The sequence below is a fragment of the Canis lupus genome, chromosome 4 (genome assembly GCF_003254725.2).
Source record: "Canis lupus dingo isolate Sandy chromosome 4, ASM325472v2, whole genome shotgun sequence".
NCBI classification, from domain to species: domain Eukaryota; kingdom Metazoa; phylum Chordata; class Mammalia; order Carnivora; family Canidae; genus Canis; species Canis lupus.
Genome location: NC_064246.1, coordinates 66,894,748 through 66,916,120, shown reverse-complemented (window position 1 = coordinate 66,916,120; position 21,373 = coordinate 66,894,748). Strand labels below are relative to the sequence as shown.

The window sequence follows — 21,373 nt, the reverse complement described above, 5'->3', positions numbered from 1 at the left end:
ATTTCTACACCCTCTGTTCTTTTTGACTGAGAGAACTAAAGCAGAACCTGAATCATAGGTTTTGTGTGTCAATGACTATAAGGTATATTCCCTTTGTGACTAAGTTTGGCTATAAAATTTTAATCAACATTTCACTTCTTGGGGATCCCTAGGTGGCTCAGCGGTATAGTGCCTGCCTTCGGCCCAGGGTGTGATCCTAGAGACCTGGGATCGAGTCCCACATCGGGCTCCCTGCATGGAGCCTGCTTTTCCCTCTGCCTGTGTCTCTGCCTCTCTCTCCCTCTCTGTGTATCTCATGAATAAATAAAATCTTAAAAAAAATTCACTTCTTGAAATATGCATTAAGTACAGAAGCTCTGAATTAGAAAGAGATACAAACCTCAGGAAAAAGCGTTAAGGACATAAACCAGTAATTCATAGAAACAAAGACTAAGAAACATGAAGAAATGCTTAAATTGGCGAATGATCAGGAAAATGCAAAATGAGATTATCGTTTTTACTCATCATCCATGACAAAACAAACCAGGACTGATTATATCCATCACTGATAAGAATATATGGGGAAAGTGGTGTACTCATTCACTGTTGGTAGGAATACACTTTGGTTTGGCATCTAGAAGGGAAAATTTGACATTGCTTCTCAAATTAAAGTATACTATGCTCATTGACCTACCAAATCTATGTGTAGGAATTAAACTTACATAAACAACTGCACATATAGAAACAAAGTTACTGAAGAAACAGGTAAATCTTTTGTGTCATGCAAAAATCGAGGATCTTCATTAGATAAAAAAAAGTCACAAAGAATGAGATTTTATGAGGGCACACATACTGACATGGGAAAGAAAGGAAATTTAGGAGATGGAGGTGAAAGATTTCCATTTTTTGCTTCTAAATTTGGATTCTCACATGAAAAAAACTAACCAACCAGTACAGGCATGCGTAGCTCAGTTGGTTAAGCATCTGAATCTTGGATTTTTGGCTCAGGTCATGATCTCAGGGTTGTGAGACTGAGCCCACATTGGGCTCTGTGCTCATCTTGGAGTCTATTTTTCCCTCTCCCTCTGCCCCCGCCCAACCCTCCATCCTGCTCCTGCATTCTCAAAAAAATAAGATACATACTGTTTTTCCAACATTTAAATTCAAGAGCAAAGCAAAATGTCAATATTTAACTTAAACAATCTTGAATTCACTGCATACTATATATACTTTCCTTCCTCTAAATCATATATGAATGGGTAGAAAATTTTAAGGAAAACCTAAGTAAAACCTACCTTCAGTAATTTTACCGCACAAATTAAGTTGTCATCCATAGGATTAGAAAAGAGGGCATTCAGCAACTCCCGAAGACCAACCTGAAGAATATCTGCTCTTGTAACCTGTCCATTTGTTCCCTTGATCTTTTGGGGAAAAAAAATGAAAAATAACTATGGCAAAATATTGCAACAGATAAATAAGTGGTCTAACATGTTGGCAAAAATAAGTGTTCTAAGTTAAAACAAAAATCAGAAATGCTTTGTTTTGGGATCCCTGGGTGGCGCAGCAGTTTGGCGCCTGCCTTTGGCCCAGGGCGCGATCCTGGAGACCCGGGATCGAATTCCACGTCGGGCTCCCAGTGCAAGGAGCCTGCTTCTCCCTCTGCCTATGTCTCTGCCCCTCTCGCTCTCTCTCTCTCTCTCTCTCTGTGTGTGTGTGTGTGTGTGTGTGTGTGTGTGTGACTATCGTAATTAAAAAAAAAAAAAGAAATGCTTTGTTATCTTCAAGTGTAAAATAAAATAAGTTAGACTTATTTTACACATTTATAAGACCTCTACTACAATTACTAAGCCACAGGTAAAATTTTCCATTTATTACAAATAACATCTAGTCAGGATAATCTAAGCATCTTTTATAAATTACTGCTTCATAAAGCATTCTCTGGTCTATTAAGTTATCACCTTTTTGGGAACGTGCAGCACTATTACTCCTTTTATACATTTAAAAATACTGTTTTGCATCAGAATGGTCTAATACTATAGCTTAGACTGGCTGGAGAACCAGAAGAGCTGTAGGCTTAGGACCCATAACCTCATCTTTATAATCCCCACAGACATGGCATCATTAGGTCCAAATAAACACTCAACTGCATTTTTAACGTGATTCTTAATTTTCAGCATATTTTAGATGAATGCTTTTATTTTGGCTTATATAAAAGTTAAACTGGAAAAGATTAATGGAGAAATGTTTTTTTAAAAATGAAGTCCATCCAGAGGCACCTGGCTGGCTCAGCTGGCAAAGCATGTAACTCCATCTCAGGATTGTGAGTTCAAGCTTCATGCTGGGCATGGTGCCTACTTCAAAGAAAAATTCAATGCCAAAAAAAAAAAATTAAGTCCATCTGTGGGTAAAGAGGGATAGTAAATTAGGCACTAGACTGGACAGAGACCTTGCAGATGCACTGACAGCAAGATGTACATTTGATGGTGGATTCGTGGGTATTTTCAGTGGTGCTTACAATTAAATCTTCAAAGTTAAAGGAGGTATAATCTGTCTCTGGGATTAACTAGTCAAAGAAAAAAAAAATCAGGCAAATCCATTACAAAGTAATATTTAGCACTTAGTTGCCTACTAACATATATCCAAGTATATTACCAATTTACATACCTGTTTAGCTATAGACTTCAAACAAATGTATTTTATGTGGATGATTACTACATAAAATGGGACCAAGAAGAACAGTCCTGGGTGAATTGGGGTGGAAAGAACTCTAGTATTCTAGTGTCCCTCCCCCCAACCTTTTAGCTCAAAGCTTTGTGTTCTGCAGAGTAAGTTGCTTTTGAGCCACCATCTGAAAGTCAACATACAAAATGTGTGAATTTAAAAGGTATGATTAACTGTATTTCAAGAGCTTAAACTTGCACGGAAACCATAGCTTTCCAAAAATACAGATTTAAAAATTCTCAGTAACTACTTCCCAACAGCCTCCGTACAAACAGGAGAAACAAACATTACAGATGGTTCCATTAGAATGCAGGCAGGCATTAGAGTGAGCAGCCACTGAGGTGTTATTTCTCTTTCATCCACCTTTTGTTTCACTTTACTGTTGTCCAAGGATAATGTAAATACAAATTCCGTATTAAAAAATCAGTTTATGTTCCCAGGCTGTTAGTGCTTAAGAGAATTTCTCCTCACCTCCAGGTTAAGGTAAAGTTCTCCCAGGAAGAGGACAAACGCGTGGAATCGTTTCCGAGTCACTTCGTCCCCTTTTGCAGCTTGATCTTTAACTTCATATTCAGTTCGACATCTAATGAAGATATACCTTTTATAATCCGACAGTGATTTGTTTTTTGAACAAACAAGACCAGCTGTCGGGTTCGCTGTCCGCAAGCAATACAGAGACAAGTATGATGCACTAGTGCCCTGACTCTCCAGAGTAAAGGATGTTCCTGTCTTTTGTAGAGACCAGAACATGCATCATCTTTTCATACTAAGATTCCTAGTTTTAAGAAACTAATGAGTTTATTTTCAACTATTCTTATCAGATCAAGTTTGTAACCTGTTGAAGCAACAGAAGTTTCATGAGGTTCATTGCATACTGGCACCAAAAAGGAAATGCCTTGCTTTTGTCCTACAGGTTTTTCAAGGAAGCACTGTTTTACTCAAATTATCACTATAAATGTTCCACTCTGAATATATGAACTTTCAAACACATTTTTAGAAAATATATAAATGGTCTCCAACTAAGCTGAAAATAAAATGTATTCTTATTAAAGTACATTATCCTTGTAATTTCCATTTTACAAATCAGAGAAAGGAAAAGTCTCCAACTCAAACTCACATAGAAACAAAGCAATTAGTTTGGTCTCAATATCCCAGAGACCAAAGGGGTCAAATAACTTAGTTTCCCCTGATTTATTTTCTTGACTTGCTTGGCCCATCTGCCATTTCACAAAGTATCTAAAAAATCACCATAAACCTGTCATTGCCCATGTCAGTGAATTTTATTATCAGCTGTTATTAAAAATGATTTTTTTTAGGGCAACCCGGGTGGCTCAGGGGTTTAGTCTGCCTTCAGCCCAGGGCGTGATCCTGGAGACCCGGGATAGAGTCCCACGTCGGGCTCCCTATTTGGAGCCTGCTTCTCCCTCTGCCTGTGTCTCTGCTTCTCTCTCCTCTGTGTTTCTCATAAATAAATAAATAAACAAACAAATAAATAAATAGTTAAAATAAAAATGATTTTTTAGATGTACTTTAAATGTTTATCAATTTGTCAATATATATTTTTTTATCTTTATTAAGGTGGTAAAAAAACCTTAAGCTATCACGTCATGTGTTTTGTAAAGCTGATTTTTGACAATTCTGTGAAAGATAAAAGGGGGTGGAGGGTCATGGAGATTATCTGGCTTCCATGTAGGAGGGACCAGTTTAGCTTGGCTTTGCAAAATAAATAAATAAATATAATTAATTAATTAATGGAAAAAAGTAGTCACTGCTTACCAAGAATTTAACTTGGGTCAATCTGTGACTCAACCATAAATCCAATTTATACTATGTGGCCTATAGTTTATAACAAGCTATACTAAATCAACATTTCATTTGAGTCAGATATAGTAAGATATTTGTTACTGTCTAAACATTAATTTTTCACCAAAAATGTTGAGATATCTGTAAATGAAACACTCTGGCTAATAATGAAAAGGTTGAGTTAATTAATGCCAGTTTAGTTATCCAAGCACCTTATTGGCTACTCTCCTTTTATAACTTTGTAGGTAGGTAGTTTTGATGAAACGCCTGTTTTATAAGTGCAATGACTATTATACATTAAGATATATTAACACAAGTGCAAATGTAAATCCCTACCCCTCTATATCACTGATTATCTAGATGAAAAGAACTTACACCTCTAAACCTTTTTTAAGTGATAAATAGAATGGAATTAGATCATTCTAAAAAGTGGTATGGGAAAAACTAGTTCAACATGTGGCAATAAATTAGAACCTACTCAAACCAAAAGTACAAATGAACAAATGATCTATGAACTATATAAGTGATCATTTTTAAGATCTTGGGAAATGGGGATCCCTGGGTGGCACAGCGGTTTGGCGCCTGCCTTTGGCCCAGGGCGCGATCCTGGAGACCCGGATCGAATCCCACATCGGGCTCCCGGTGCACGGAGCCTGCTTCTCCCTCTGCCTGTCTCTGCCTCTCTCTCTCTGTGACTATCATAAATTTAAAAAAAAAAAAAAAAAAAAAAAGCTCTTGGGAAATGAAAGGACTTCTAGGCACAAAACCAAAGGCAGAGATCATTATAGAAAAAAAGAGGGCAGCCCTGTTGGTGCAGCAGTTTAGCGCCGCCTGCAGCCCGGGGTGTGATCCTGGAAACCCAGGATCGAGTCCCGCATGGGGCTCCCTGCATGGAGCCTGCTTCTCCCTCTGCCTGTGTCTCTGCCTCTCTCTTCGCTCTCTCTGAATGAATAAATAAATAAATCTTAAAAAAAAAAAAAAAAAAAAAAAAAAAGAAAGAAAGAAAAAGACTGCTATGTAGGACTGTAACTTTTTAATAGTATGTACAATGTACAATACCAGAATAGAAATAAGAATGGTCCACCCCACCTTCCCCTGCAACCTTCTATAACGTACAGTCTTTAGAAAAGAGGAAGGATCAAATTCTAGTATGTCAAAAAGTAGTTTTCCTTTAATTTCTTGTATTCACACTGACCTCTGAAGCAGCAACTGGCGAAAGTTGCCACTCTGTGGGCTAATTGTCAGATGATGGGACAGGTAATTACAGAGGCGAGCTCCCATGTAAGAGAAATTTGGGATAGATGTGGCCTTTCAAAAAGAAAAAAAAAATTTAGGACACAAATACATTGTTATCAATACAAATACTTAACAACAACATTCCAAAGAAAACCTTTCCACCTCTAGAACTGAACATGCTACACAAATGAATAAGTCTTAGTTGTTAGGCATAAGGAAATTAAGTCTCCTCCCAACTTTATACCAAGAACAAAGGAAAATGTTTAAGGCAAATTCTCCCCATCATTTACCTGAGATCACTAGAAAGCAAACAGACAGGACCGCTTTATATTAACCAATTTTTGTACAAGACGTGCATGTACCCAATTGGCTAGTGCTAATTATAAATAGGAGTATTTGCCAAATAATTGTTCTGTGGTGTTTTTCAGGGATAGGTTGGCGCAGACTTTGGCATCAAAGAGTCCAGAACAAGATTCTCAGGCCTGCACTGAGACCTTGGACATCATTCAACCTCCCCTCTGTTGGATTCCTAAAAGAGGTGATAAATAGTACCTGGTACAAGAGATTAATACTTAAAAGAATACTCCAAACACACCTGGGGTGAAGAAGAAATAAAGATAAGCTATTTCAAAATCTAAGACTGTGAATATACACTACATGAACTTTAATTGCAGTTTTTAAAGAACAGAGAACACAGTTCACTACCTAATATTGGGTAGCACGTTAAAAGGTTAAGAGACCCGACCAAGGTTACAAAGGTAGTAGCTAACCATAAAGTCTAGATATTACAAATGGTCTGTTGCCTCTCTGACCCTATGTTGCGTCTACTTACTAGCTGTGGTAACCTTAGACATGTCACTTAACCCCTGTTAAGATTATGTATAAAATAAAGGGTAAGAGTAATACCTTCAACCATGGAGGATTAAACTAGTTAATTACATGTCAAGTGTTTAGCATTACCTATTATGTAGTAAGTACTTTGTAATTATTAGTCTTTTTATTTCTAATTATTTCCTTGCTTGGAAAAACAGATTGGTTTCTCCTGAGATCATTCATGGATGTGTATCTGTTACCACAGAAGACTTGAAATTCAAAAATCATCTTTTTCCCTGTTATAGGCATTGCTCGTTTTCCTTTAGTTTACTCTTAAAATAAATCACACAAGATTAAAGACAGGAAGTTCTATAAGGCTTGTTATTAAAATTTCATACTTCCCCACTACACTTCAACTTCACTTCCATAGACAACCATTTTTAATTCTTTCAGCTGAAAAGTTTCCATTCTCTGTATTCCCATGCTCTGTGATTTCAGTTTAGACATTATTTCTTACTAGTTTCCCACCATAGACAAGGAATATCCAGCTTTCACCTTGGTTACACCCCCATTCCTCTCCACTATTTCCTAATCTTTCTGCCTACCAATATGGCCATAACCTGATTTGATTAGTTTTGTGTTTCCACTTACAACTGGGCCATGTAATATATAGGTTGCGCCTTGTTTGCACTGGAAACTTTGTTCCAGACTTAATTTTCTCTTTCTTTACTTACATCTCATTGACCCTTAAACTTATAAGTTCTCCAATTTTCTTAATACCGTCAACCCAGCAACTATGCTCACCTGGCCCTATTCCAGTGAAGCCTGGCTATTGTCTTGGGATCTCCTTCCCACCAACATCTAATCATTTAGCCATTCCTATAAAAGTCTGTTTTCTAGTTTCTAATCTTCATCTGTAGCTCAATTTCTCTTTTTAGTGAAGTACCTCCCTTCAGTAACCTCTCAAGAAGGGTTACAAACTGGCTACTCAGTGCAAAAAGATGTACAGAGTCTAGTTTGTTTTTGAGATTTTCAGGTGATCTTTTTAGTCTCATTCCATCCTTGTAGAATCTCTGAAAGGCTCTAGGACAAAGTAAATCAGGGTGATTTTCAGCTTTCCCCACTGGCTTGGAATTCAATTTTAAGATCTGCCCACCTGCTTTCTAATCTCCAAAAAATGGTACTTTTATCTTCTTTTCTCATCTTGGACCCTATAGGCTTCTGGCTTCTTAAAATCCCATGATTGTAGCAGTATTTGGGAAGGAATCAAAGTTGAACGTGTATATTTAATTTAATATTAGATCTTTTGTTTGTTCCCATGAATAAATTCCCTCAATGAAATTTAAAAACTATTGGTGAATCTGTATTATGGACACAGAATACTGAAAGCCAAATAGGAATACATATATGAAGAACTGGCTTTGAGATAATCACATATCTGTATTATGGACACAGAATACTGAAAGCCAAATAGGGATAACATCTATGAAGAACTGGCTTTGAGATAATCACAGAAATTGTAGTTTGTCATATTACAGCCCTGAGGAACTAGAACCAGGCACAGCCTGTACGAGCTGAAACTGAACAGAAATCAGAAAAGCATGAAGAAGCAGAATTTCTCCACTTTCTTCTCCTATTCCTTTGCAATCAATTTAGAGGCCAAAAGTAGGTATCAGGACAAATGGAACAATTCTCGCCTCCTAAAATCTCAAGCATGTCCAGAAACCCAAGAGTTGGCCAGGTAACATTGAGGGGTCCAATAACTACCCAGAACAAGCTGTCATAGTAGTCAAATGAAACACGTGGTAGGATGAAAATTACTGCCATCATAAATACCCTTCCACATAATCTAAGTTTGAGCTGCTCTTTCAGCAATACCTTCACGAACACTTTATATTTCTAGTTATTTCCTACTGTTTTTGGTCAAACAGTGCCCTTAAACTTGTCTTCAAAATCCAGTGTTGTTTATTCCGCCCTCCCCCCCGCCCGAAAATAGCATTAAAGTGTCATAGACCAATAAGCTAGGATCAAACCTAAACTTTTTGTGAACAATCTAGACAGACATTAGACTTAACAGAATTAAGATGTAAAACCTTGGAAATTTAAAATAAACATAAGCATAAATAAGACTCCAGACAGTGTTTTGTGGTCTGTTTTTTTTTTTTTTTTTTTTTCCCCCCCCGACTCCTTTATGAGGGAAGAGAATTCTCCCAGGATTTTTTTCTCTCATATTCCAAAAGTGCTATATAACTTGATACCTAGGAGAAAAGAATTGCACTCTTTTTCTATATTCTGTTAACTTTAGATCCTGTAAAAACAGAGGGAGATGGAAAAAAGGTATGATACTTACCTAGCCTTCCTCATAAATGCCCAACACCCCTTCCAACTACCCGTGAAGAGCTTTGAATCTCCAATCTGGCTCGAGTCCTGGCTCTCCATACAACAGATGTGAAAGCTCCCATGAACCATAAAGAGTTAAGGAGCATGGAGGCCAGTGAATGTGAATCTGGCCTCCCTGAAGGAGCCACCACCACCCTTGGGCTTCAAGGGAGCTACTGGATGATCACTTGTCCCATCAGCCAACCTACCTGTTGATAGATGAGTTCTACAAGTTCTTGCAAAGCATCATCTGTTGTAACCCAGCCATTCAGGGTCTCTGCAAACTGTTCAATTTCGGTTTCAAAACTGCCAGGCTGCTCTGTAAGATGATTCAAAAAATCCTGAACATACTCTGGTAGAGTGGGATAATCCTCACAACCATCTTCATAGGAATCCTATATAGATCAAAAGTTTAAAAAGAAAAAAAAAAGTTTAAAAAGTGTTTTAATCCATGCAACTGGCTAAATAAACCTTATTAAGGCAGTTTTATTTTTATTTTTATATTTTTAAAGATTTTATTTGCCAGAGCAAGAGAGCACAAGCAGGGCAAGCAGCAGAACAAGAGGGAGAAGCAGCCTCCCCCAAAGAGCAGGGAGCCCAATGCAGGGCTCAATCCAGGACTCTGGGATCACTAAGCTGAAGGCAGACCTTTACTGACTGAGCCACCCAGGTGCCCTAAGGCAGCTTTAAGTTGAGAAGTCTCTAGCACAAATGATCCTTTACATGAGAAAATTTGTTTTCCTCAAAAAAAATTAAGCCCAATGAATCATTCTTTGTTAGCCAACAGCCATAGTGTTACATTATAGCAGGACTCCATCTAACTGGGTAGGATATTATCTTCTCATCCTGGCAGATAAACCAGACAACTGAGAAAATTTACACTGATATTTCACTGTAATACCAACATCAAAATTAAGATTTTGATTTATGGATACAGGATCAGAGATTTGCTTCAAAGTGGTAAGGAAGAAGGAGCTAGGGATAACAGAAAAAAGAATGGCCATAGGTAGCAACTGTTGAGGCCATGAGGATTCATTATACCCTTCTTCATACTCTTACAGTTTTTTGATAATTTAAAAATTTATTGGAGGGGTGAAGCTAGTAAGGTTTATCATCTGTTAATCCCCAAGGACAGGAAAATATATATAGTTAAATGACTAGAAAACTTCACAATAATATGCTGTGGCACACTTTGGCTGCCATATCCATGGCAATCTAGCCAGCCTTGATTGTAGTAAGTTTCCAACTCATGTTCTACCACTATTACCTTTGGTAGTTCCCAATCTTTTAATTATTGGCTAGAGGCTGAACAGAGGGAATACTGCAAAAGATATATCAGGTTATCAACTCCTAGACTTGCAATGTCTGGAATACTAACCAAAGCATTCTGAAATTTACTTAACAGCTATGATTTATAGGATCCCCCCCCCAATATAATAATTATAATTATATTGCTGATTAAATTTACCCTTTTCCAAAAGGAGTCAAATAAGAAACTACATGAAAGAATTATGACAATATATATAGTTATAACATATGACCATTTTATGAAGGGGCTAATAAGTTCTAAAGCCAGTGACTGCATAAAGAAAAAATAATCACACCCAGTCCAAACTCTCCTTTGGAAAGCTCCATGTTGAAGGTGAACATATAGTCTTAGTAAAACAACTAATAAAGCCAGTTGGTCCTCTACCGTTGGTATTGACCACCATTTTTTCAGCTGACCACAACTTAGAGACCATGTTACATATCTTTAAATGTATCTCCAGATATTAAAGTGATACTACTTAACATGACTGGCAGCATGTGCTATCAGAGGTGCTAAGGAAATAAGAGTAACTTTAGGAATAGCAGATTCACAGGCCCATATTATGCTCACAGTATTTGTGGAGCAGAACAGGTATACAGATAGATGAAATGCTGGAGCTCAAAACTAAATCCAAATTAAATGACTTCACTCTAGGGGTGCCTGGCTGGCTCAGTTGGTAGAGCAAGTGACTCAATCTCAGGGTCATGGGTTTAAGCCCCACACTAACTACAGAAATTACTTGAAAATAATTCAAAAATGACTCTAAAATAAATTAACATTGATGAAATTCAAACTTATTCATTATGAACATTACAGCTGTATGATGAGGATTAAATAAGTTAATAAGTAAATACCTCTGGCCCTGCGACCAGCACATAGTAAGGCATTAAGTAAGCAAATTTTTACATTTCTGGGAAAATACTAAAACGTATTCCAAGTGCCATGGCCATGTTCTCTCTCTCTCTTTTTTTTTTTTTTTTTAAGATTTTATTTATTTATTCATGAGAGATACAGAGAGAAAGAGGCAGAGACACAGGCAGAGGGAGAAGCAGGCTCCATGTGGAAGCCTGACGCGGGACTCGATCCTGGGTCTCCAGGATCATGCCCTGGGCTGAAGGAGATGCTAAACCTCTGAGCCACCCAGGCTGCCCACGGCCATGTTCTTATACCTAAAGGATTATATCTAAAAGTATCTAAAGAACAGAATGATTAAAAAACCGTACTTCTTGGTATGTAGGAGGATAACCCTACATGGCTAATAGCCATCAGTTGCACATAAAATAGGTGAAAGACACTTAAGAGCTCTGCAAGGCTGTCTCAACTCCAAAAAACTTTGAGGTAAGCATTGCTATTCCCCTTGCACAAACTAAGAAATGAGCACAGAGAAGTCACTTTGGTTACTCATTCAAAACCATCTGTTGAGTGCCTATTAAGTACCAAATACTGTTCTAGGTACTGGGGGTACAGTCTTGGCATGAATAAAGGAGACAAAGTCTTCCTCTAGTGTAGCTTATCATCCATCACAGAAGACATCATTTAGAAGTTAGGATATACTACGAAAAAAAAAAAGGGGGGGGGGGCGCTAAACTAATGCAACACGATATGTTAACTTCAGAATTCTTATTGTTTTCTGGTTGTCTTTTTTTTTTTTTTTTTTTTTAATTCCAGTACGGTTAATGTCTGAGACAGAAAGAAAACAAAAAAAAAACCCAGCCATACAAATATCTGAGGAGAGATAGTCTATGTAGTAGGTTCAGTCAGTATGTAGGCCCCAAAAAGAAGAGCTTACCTGACACCTTTGAGAAGGAAAAACCAGAAGGAGAAACTGAGGATGGGGCAATAGCTAACAAGATCAAGGAGCCAGACGGGGAAATGGTAAGGTAGGGTCTTGGGGACTATAGGGAGATTGGCTTGAAAGCCAGTGGAAAAACCATCAGGCAAAGGCACAGCAGGTAGGGTTTGAACAAGGAAGGACCGTGTACCAACTTAATTTGTGCACTCACACAGAAGAAGTGAGCACAGAACCCTGCACTTCTAACCTCTATGCTATACTCCTAAGTGACAAAGGATCATAACCCAACCTTGACATAGGTACAAGAATATTCAGTGCCAAAAATCCATCTATCAACAAAGAATGGGTTAAATATACTACCTCATACCCATGTAATGCATCATATAGCCACCTAAGAAGATATATTTACATCAATACAGAAATCACCAATATGAAAAAAAAAAAAAAAAAAAAAAAAAAAAAGAAATCACCAATATGTTAAAAGAACATAGAATCATATTTTAGTACAGTTTAATTTTAAGAGATTTAGAGACAACAAAAATCTCTGGAAAGATAGACAAGGAACAGTAGTTAGCTGTGGAGTAAATAAATGCTCATTATGAATATTGACCGTTTTTTAATAAAATTGTAAAGCCAGTTTAGCATTATAAATGCATACATTACATACACTTCAATATTAGCCACGTAATGTAAGTTTTAAAAACCAGTTTTTGATATCTAGAGTATTACAGGCTTATAGTATCCTATTAATGGTAAAGAGGAAGGAACACTACAGGTTGCAGCTGAAGGTATTAATTTTGATTTCTATCGAATGTCATTCACCATGGCAAAAATAGGTTGGAATACTGATTTCCAATCTTCTCAATAAAATTAACAATCTTAAGGGGATCCCTGGGTGGCTCAGCGGTTTGGCGCCTGCCTTTGGCCCAGGGCACGATCCTGGAGTCCCAGGATTGAGTCCCACGTCGGGCTCCAGGCATAGAGCCTGCTTCTCCCTCCTCCTGTGTCTCTGCCCCCTGCCCCTCTATCACGAATAAATAAATAAATAACTCTTTTAAAAAAAAAATTAACACTCTTAAGAAAATTTGAAGTCTTGGGGGCACCTGGGTGGCTCAGCTGGTTAAGCATTACTCTTTGATTTTGGCTCCGGTCATGATCTCAGGGTTATGAGACAGAGCTCCATGTTGGAATCTACCCAAGATTCTCTTTCTCCTTCTCTCCCTCCTCTGGACCACCCCCTGCGCCCCGCCCCCCCCCGCCCCACGTGCACATGCACACATGCACTCACTAAAATAAATGTAAGAAAAAAAAATTAAAGTCTGAAAGTAAAAAAGGAAAGTAGAACTGCTCTGATTATAAGCATTACAGGGGATTAATCAAGGAGGTGTGTAGCTGGCTCAGTAGGTACAGCAGGTAACTGGATCTCAGGGTTCTGAGTTCAAGCCCCATGTTGGGTGTAGAGATTGCCAAAAATAAACTACTACAGGGGACTGATCAGAGCCTGTTGTTTCCAGCAAAAAAGGAAGCACAGCATATTGTGGACAGATGAACATGTTTGCATTATTTCTCTAGTACAGATTTTTTTAAAGTACAAATTTCATCAGTCTTCAAAGTTGAGTTTGATGGCTCGCAAGCTGAGGAATATTTAAAATTTTAGGTATTTTTCTTCAAAATTCTGACAGGACATTAAGAGGGGCATCAATTAGAAAATGCACTTTTTCAAAGAAGATTCTCAATGTATTGCTAGAGATAAAACCCTAATCCAAAGCAGCAGGAAAAAAGGAAACTGATCAGACAATTAAATGGTGGAATAGTCAAGACTACCTTAGTTAACTGGATTGAAGGTGCAAGGGTGTGAAAGAAATGGGAGTTGATATACCATTTTTAGCCCAAACAGCTCCTTAGAATAAAATAAGAGGTTTGCAGAAAATAAATTCTTTTTTATACTTCAGTTTCAACGTGAGATCCTCATGAATAAGTCGAAACAAATGGAAACACAAGCCAGGAGTTCAGAGGAAGAATTAAATTTCAGATATCAGCAGATAGGTAGGCAACGGTCAAATTCTAGGCAATTGGTAGGATCACTAAGGTAATAAAATGGAAAAAAGAGAAACCTTAGGACGACAGTCTCAGGGAAGAAGGAATGATCTACAAGTTGGAAGGATGAGGTACTGCCACAATCCCCAAAGGAACAAGTAAAGAGGTACTCATAGAAGCAAACGCTACAGAATAATTTTACATGGTGAAATCAGAAAGAACAATGGTTGCAGTCCTGGGAGTGAAAAACTATGCACAGAGAGGAAAATTAAGAGGAGTATCTTAAATATTCAGTTCTTATAAAAATAAGAGAAACTGCTAAAAGGCTGAAAAAGTTCCCCTGGTCCCTAGCACAGGACCTGACACACTGGGACTTGTTAAATTGTAGAGATCATACTGTCGTTAAAATCTACTAGGATGACAGTTAAAAGGACAATAGATTTTCAGACCCAAAGAGCACCAGTAAAGGCCACAAAAATAGTATTTCAATTGGGGGGGGTGGAATCAGCCAGCAGAGGTCTGAACAGTGAGAAGTAAAATACTACTAACAGAATACATGCTGGAGAACATCACTATTGAAAGGTGAAGACAAACAGGCAGTAACTTCAGGGGAATGTTCTTGGGAAAAAGCTGGGACTCTGTGTGTCGGGGGGATTTCTGCCTCTTAATAAATGCTTTATGAAATCCTCTGTAGAATTTTTGGTTCTTGTAAGTGAGCTGTGATTAAATATTCACGATGTAATGGTTTATCAGAGAAGCAACAGCCAGGAGTAGTAGATACAGCAACAACTTGCTATGTAGGCACTGGAAGCAAATTCTAGCAGTGGGATTAAAAGAAGGACTCCAAGATAAGAGGGTTCAGAATTCTGAAAGGGTTAAGAAAGCACAACAAAAGACTATCATAAAGGCTTTTTAGAAAAAAAGCATGAACTCTGGGGCGCCTGGGTGGTGCAGTCGATTAAGCAGCCAGCTCTTGGTTTCAGCTCAGGGTCCTGAGCTCTAGGTGGGGGGACTGAGCCCTGTGTTGGGCTCTGCTCAGTGAAGAGTCAGCTTGGGATTTTCTCCTTCTGCCTCTCTACCCTGCACTCACTCTCACACTCTTAAATAAATCCTTGGCGGGGGCTGTAGGGAAGCAAAGCATGAACTCTTGAGAACAGACCCAGCTCAAAAACACCCAGATTTTTCTCACGTATAAAAGCAGACCTATGGCATTTTTGTCCATTTTGTTCACTGCTGTATCCCGTGCTGACTCACGATAAATATCCAACTATCTGTTGAACGAGTGAGTGGATACAGCGAACTTTGGATTCTGGCTACTATACAGAAGAAAAGTTTCCCTCGCAACAAGACCTACTCCTAAGAGTCAAGGAACAAGCAAGGATGCTGCTATTCTGGGACCAGACAGAAAAATGCTTACCACTGACAAGGTAAAGGGTAAATGAGTAGACTAGAGAATGCACTAGAGCAGGGGTAGCAAGCTTGAAGGATTACAGAATCAAGGTGGATTACAAACAGATGAGGCAAGCCAGTGAGCAATTAGAGTTCACGCGTTCCATCTAAAGGGGTTGCCTCTACTCAGCTTCAACCATTTTTGCTCCATCAAAGTAACAGTCTGGGGTGCCTAGGTGGCTCAGTAGGTTAAGCATCTGACTCGATCTCAACTCAGGTCATGATCTCAGGGTCGCGAGATCCAGGAGCATTGCCTTGGGCTCCATGCTCAGCTCAGGGTCAGCTTGAGATGCGCTCTCCTTCTTCCTGGGCCCCCAACCCCAGCTGGGGCTTCCGTTCTAAGTAACAGTCTGGTACAACCACATATTAGGATTTCAAGAGAAACCAGAAAATTCAGATTTGTAACATCTAGTTTAAGTGTTGGTAGCTTATTAAAAAACACTCCTTTGCCCCCCAAAAATCAAACCACCAGGGCCAAAGAAGACACACCTGCAGGCCACACACGAGCCATGGGCTTCCAGTTTGCAATCTGTTCTGGCAGAATGAATGCAGAAGCGGCTGATCTAATAGAGGATATCCAGGAATGCCTAACAGGGGACAGTGACTCTAAGTTAGGGAACATGGCTCAATTCACTGCTCTGCAGCCCAGGAGTCGAACTATGCAGAACTATGTAAATTAGTTGGTACAGAACTCTGAAAAAAACTGTATCCCTATCATAAAATGGCCCAAATGAATAGGGAGACAAACAGAAAAGTTTTATGGCTGTTTGAAAGTAAGTACTTTTTAATAGTTCATTCAACTACTCGCAGCTCTCTAAGCATTCCTTTCCTGAGCCAAATACAACTTTCTGGCAAAAACCCAAGCTGTTCTCACTTCTACTTTACATGACTGACAACCCCTTTCACCCCAAGTCAACTGCTCTTCCTGAATGCTCATACTTTCCCCCTTCCCAGCCCCAAAGCTTTTTCCTACAGCAGTCTAAGATGCACGGAGTTTCTGAAACATGGAATACAGACTTCCTGTACCTTTTCTATCGCTGAAATAAATAAATAAAGCATTGCCCCCCAGCCCCAAGAAGAAACAAAACAGGTGTACCACTGTATTGGTAAATACAAACTAAAACTAGAAGTAAATACCACACACCCAGAATAGCTAAACTTAACAGAAAATTCCAAATGCTGACAGGGAAGCAGAGCAATTAGAAAATACAGAGTGTACACTGGAATAGTCTCTTTGGAAAACTATCTGGCAGTCTCTGGTAGCCAACTTTATTAAAGCTGGCTGGTTCAGTTGGTAGAGCATAACAATCTTGGGGTTGACTTTAGGCTCATATTAGGTATAGGGGAGGAGTTGGCTACCCCTTGTCCGCATAATTCTACTCCTAGGTATGTACCCAACAGAAAAAAGGGCATATATCCACCAAGACATGGAAAGACTTGCAGCCCAATTCAAAATAGCCCCAAAATGGACACTACTCAAATGTTTATTAAGAGACAAAAAAGGAAAAAAAAAAAGACAAATAGGACTGTGATATATCCACACAATGGAATGCTAGAATAAGTCACCTTAACTATGAGCTACATCGATTTAGATGCTGAAAAACAGTGAGACACAAAAAGATATTACTCTATGACCTCCATTTATACAAACTTTGAAAATATGCAAAACGTCTTAAGCCAAAATAGTAATTAACATAGGAGAATAGTAATGACAGAAGAAATTCTAGAAAGGTTGATAATGTTCCTTTTCTTGATATGGATGCTGGTTGCTTTAGCGTTCACTTTGTAAAACTTAGCTAACCTTTATGTACACTATTCTGTGTTAAATGTCAACAAAACTAGGATTTTAGAAAAGACTTCTGCTAAAGTATTTCTTTAACCCTCTAATGGTTCGTGCGCCACGTATCTGCAATTAATTGCTATGCGTTTACCCAGCACGTATTCCTTTCTATATATCCCAACTGTGCTTTGTGCTTTCTTTGTGACACTTAAGTGTCATCAGTTTTTTAAGTTCTTACATTATTGACAAAGGTGAATCTGAAGGTTTAAAAGTTCTTCTGACCTGTGTAAACATTTTATCAAAACCCCTTGCGTAAAAAAAAAAAAAAAAAAAAAAAAAACCCTTGCGTTTCTTCATAATAGAACCAGGAACACTTCTGTTTTAACAGAGCCCAGGTGTGTAACATTCAAAAGCCTTCCTCAAATTAGCTGCAGCAAAACGATGGTTTAATAGACCCTAAAACTACTGATGCATGTTCAGCTATCCCGGTGAAATCAAATTTAAAATCCGCTTTGCCAGGCCACTCTTCTATAGACTGTCCATGAAGTCTGAACACAAGTTTTAGTTTTGTATATCGATAGTGCCCTTCACTATATCCTGTATTAGCGCAGAAATACTCAACAGGTACTGGAAATACAGCAGTGAAAGGAGTCAAGATCTACTGTCCATTTGGATTCTGATGTTTAGAACATCATAACCACAAAATCTATTCCTGGGTCAGTTTTGTTTCCTCATCAGTGCAACGAAGAAAATGTTTTTATGTGTAGCAGACAGCACCCGCAAGCTGATTAATGAAATAGAGTCATAACCACATTATTCCGGTGGTATTGATTCACGATTGCAGAAAGAAGGTCTACTTACTGTATAATTAGAAGAGTAACCTGATGGATAAAATTCAGGAGCGTTCGCAGACAGCTTAGACATCAATACAGGAGCTACAACCACCTGGGGTTTGGCCATTGCCGACTCCGAGTTCTGCGGCGGGATATTATCCTGTGAACTAGGCGGAGCTCTCTGGGGCCTCGTTGGTTCTGAGAAAGGAGAAACGAGGGGTTAGATGCATTCCGTCCTTTGTACACCAACTTACTATCTGCGGAAGAACCAAAGGAGAAGGGCTGGTTTTTTAAGAGTCCAACGAGCACCGTCACGAATCTTAAGGTGAAAGCCAGGAGAAAGAGCCAGGAGAGCCTGCCGGGAGGAACAATAGGACTGGCTCTAGCTCCTTTACGGTCATACCTGCCTCCTAAATGAATTAATGCTCGAGGGTTCCTCCTGTCCTTTTTTCCTCTTTTGTGAAGGAGTCGGTTAAAAAAGAGGCGGTTGCTCGCCTAAGGTCTTCCCAGGGCCGGGGGGGGGGGGGGGGGGCGGATTTTCACTTCCTCCCCGGACGGCCCAACTCCGCGGCGGCGCAGGGGCCCCTCCCCCTCCCCAGCCGGGGCGCACAAAGGATTCCTGCAGCCGCCGTCTGGAGCCCGCTGCGGGCCCGCCCCCCGCAACCCCCGGGCCCCTCGGGGGATGCTTGCGGGGGACGCGGGGGCGGCGCGGCGGCCTCGGCGCGCGCGGGGCCGTGGGGGAGCGTTGGCCCGGGAGGCCGGGGTCCCCGAGAGCGGCTCCGTACCTGGGAGCGCCCCGGGCCGGGGAGGCCTCTGGGGGCCGGCGGGGACCTCGCACTGGGCCCCGGGCGGCGGGGCCGTCCTGGGCTGGCGCAGCGGCGGCGGCTGCAGGAAGCCCGGGGCTTTGGGCTGCGGCGGCGGCCGCTCCGCAGGCCCCGCTCCGTTCGGGAAACCGCCGCCCTCGGGCCCGCCCCCTCCGCGGCCCAGGCCCCGGCTCCGGCCCCGACCAGCACCTGGGGCCCGATCGAAACCGTCCGACATGCTCCTCCGCCGCCGCCGCCGGGGGCCGCTGCCGCTGCGCTCGGGAGGGACGCGGGGGGAGGCGCCGCGCTCACTCGGGCCTCATGGAGGAGGAGGGCGGCGGGCCGCGCTCGGCTGGCTCCTCGGCGCTGCGGGCGGAGCGCACGGCAGCCGCAGCCCCCGCCGAACCCGCCGCTCCAGAGCGCCCGCCCCCCGCGGCTGCCCGCCGCTCGCCGATTCTCCCCAAAACCCGGCTCCCCCGCCTCCGGCGCGGCGGCGGGGGCGGCGGCGGGTCACAGCGGCCCCCCGCGGCCCGGAGGCCCCGGGCGCGCCCGCCGCGGCCCAGCAGGCCCGCCCGGAGAACGTGGCGCGGGCGGCCGACGGCGCTGGCCGCCGCGGGGGCCGCGCGGGGGCGGAGAGGGGCCCTTACCCGGCCGGGCCCGCCCAGCGCGCTGGCTCTCAGGAGACGAGTACGCGGCCGGCGGTTGAGCCCGGAAAATAAAAATACGGGGGGAGGGGGCGTGGAGGCAGCGCCGGGGGTCGCGGACGCGCACCTCCGTGGGCGCGCAGGTGTGCTCGGTGACCCGGCGCCGGCCGAGGCCTGGGCGGGCTCGGGGCGGGCTCGGGGCAGGCTCCGGGCAGGCTCCGCGCAGGCTCCGCCAGCGGCCTCGTTGGCCGCGGCCGGGGAAGGAGGGACGCGGGCACTGATGCGCCCCCGCCCCGGGCCCCGGGCCCCGGGCCCGCAGCTCGCAGCAGGTATTATTCGCCCGGAGAGGTCCTACCTACCGGCGCCCGGGCTCCAGTCTTCTCCCTTTTCTCTTCCCGTCCAGGAGTGCCCGGAAAATGCACTGCCTCTCAATGAAATTACCCCCCTTTTTCGTCGTCTACTAGTCCTGTCCAATAAAAAATAATAGTGCGAGCCCAAATGCAAGCTACTTACGTAATTACAAATCTTCTAGAAGCCACATTAACGAGTTAAAAAAGAAACAGGTGCGATTGTTTTTCATGATCTATTTTACTTACCCCCAACGGTATCATTTCAACATACAACTAATACGGAAATATTAATGCGACGTCCTCCCCTTTTTGGGTACTAATCAAAATCCACTGTGTGTTTCACGCTTTGAGCATGTCTCGGAGTTAGGCACATTTCGAGTGCTCAGTAGGTACACGTGCTTGGCTAGTGGCTACCGCATTGGGCAACAAAGTTCTAGATGTTACGTGTAAATTACTGTGTTTTTGTTTTTTGGTCAGGACTGAAGGTGATAAAGCCAAATGAAGGATGAATATAAGTAATGAAAAGAAAAGAATCCCTATATTTACGATTATATTGAAACATCCTCATAAACTTCGACTGTGACCCTTTGAACCTGACTTCATGTTTTCTAGTCTCCTCATCTTGAGAATCATTCCAATTAGGATCAAAACTCTCGTTAGCCATTTTTTTTGTCCCAATAAACATTAACATTTCTACCTCAATGAGTGAGAAAGGTGGCTTTACTGACGGCAATCATAAATAAATGATTAGTGCTGTTGATTACTGGCCAAAAGAATGAAATCAGGGCAGGAAGCCAACAAAAAGTATGGTTCCTTGGTGTAGAGAAAGAATGTCGGGTTCTAAGTGAGCCAGAGTTTGGTTTAGATCCTGGCCTTGACCCATAATGCCTTTGTGATCCTGGGTAAGCTAGGGATTTAGCTTCTCTGAGCCTCATTTTCCTCATCTTTCAAATTCTATGTTGTAGCACTGAGCCATATGTTACAAAGACAAGATTACATTGTAAAAACTGGATGAGGATAAAATCCCATTCTTTTATGTAGTGGTCAGTCACTTCTTCCCCAGGACTGTTCAATCGGAAACATAAATTGTATACTCAGAAACAGTGAGAGTGAGTTATCCTGATGTTCCACTGAAGTAGACACCCTGACACTGTCCCAGGCTTTTGTTTGCATTCATCTTCTTTTTGTTCTCCTTAGAACTTTGATGATGGCTAGCACTTTGTTTTTATGCCTGAGACATTCTTATTTGAGAATAAATCTACTCTGCATCTATGGTGACATCGGGGTATCTTTATAGCTTCCTTTTATTAGATAAGGTAGTTAATTGAGATATTATCCTTTGCCTTCTCCCAATTTACTGTTACGTAATTTTAGGCCCTATTCTTATCAGATGTGGAAGGTGGCCTTGAGAGATAATATGAATGGATTTAGCTTTGTTATAACAA

General features: G+C 41.4%; 1 protein-coding gene across 9 annotated transcripts in view; it reads right to left on the bottom strand.

Moving 5' to 3' along the window:
• PAIP1 (poly(A) binding protein interacting protein 1) overlaps nt 1-20,071 on the bottom strand; it is a 29,796-nt gene extending 9,725 nt beyond the window's left edge. The window contains exons 1-7 of one of the 9 annotated variants that reach the window (XR_003130955.3): nt 19,145-19,354; nt 18,160-18,329; nt 9,141-9,326; nt 5,699-5,811; nt 3,172-3,283; nt 2,426-2,542; nt 1,275-1,400 (exon numbers count right to left, since the gene is read on the bottom strand). Coding sequence is in view for 8 of the 9 variants with exons in the window: in XM_025434977.3 (XP_025290762.1) it covers nt 1,275-1,400; nt 3,172-3,283; nt 5,699-5,811; nt 9,141-9,326; nt 18,160-18,329; nt 18,917-19,172 (963 nt within the window). In the remaining variant the exon portion in view is untranslated. Of the gene's footprint in view, nt 1-1,274; nt 1,401-2,425; nt 2,543-3,171; nt 3,284-5,698; nt 5,812-9,140; nt 9,327-18,159; nt 18,330-18,534; nt 18,666-18,916; nt 19,355-19,581; nt 19,756-19,937 lie in introns of those variants that run through there. The other 8 variants (XM_025434982.3, XM_025434981.3, XM_025434978.3 and 5 more) reach the window with 8 other exon arrangements.
• Between the last annotated feature and the right edge of the window lie 1,302 nt (nt 20,072-21,373).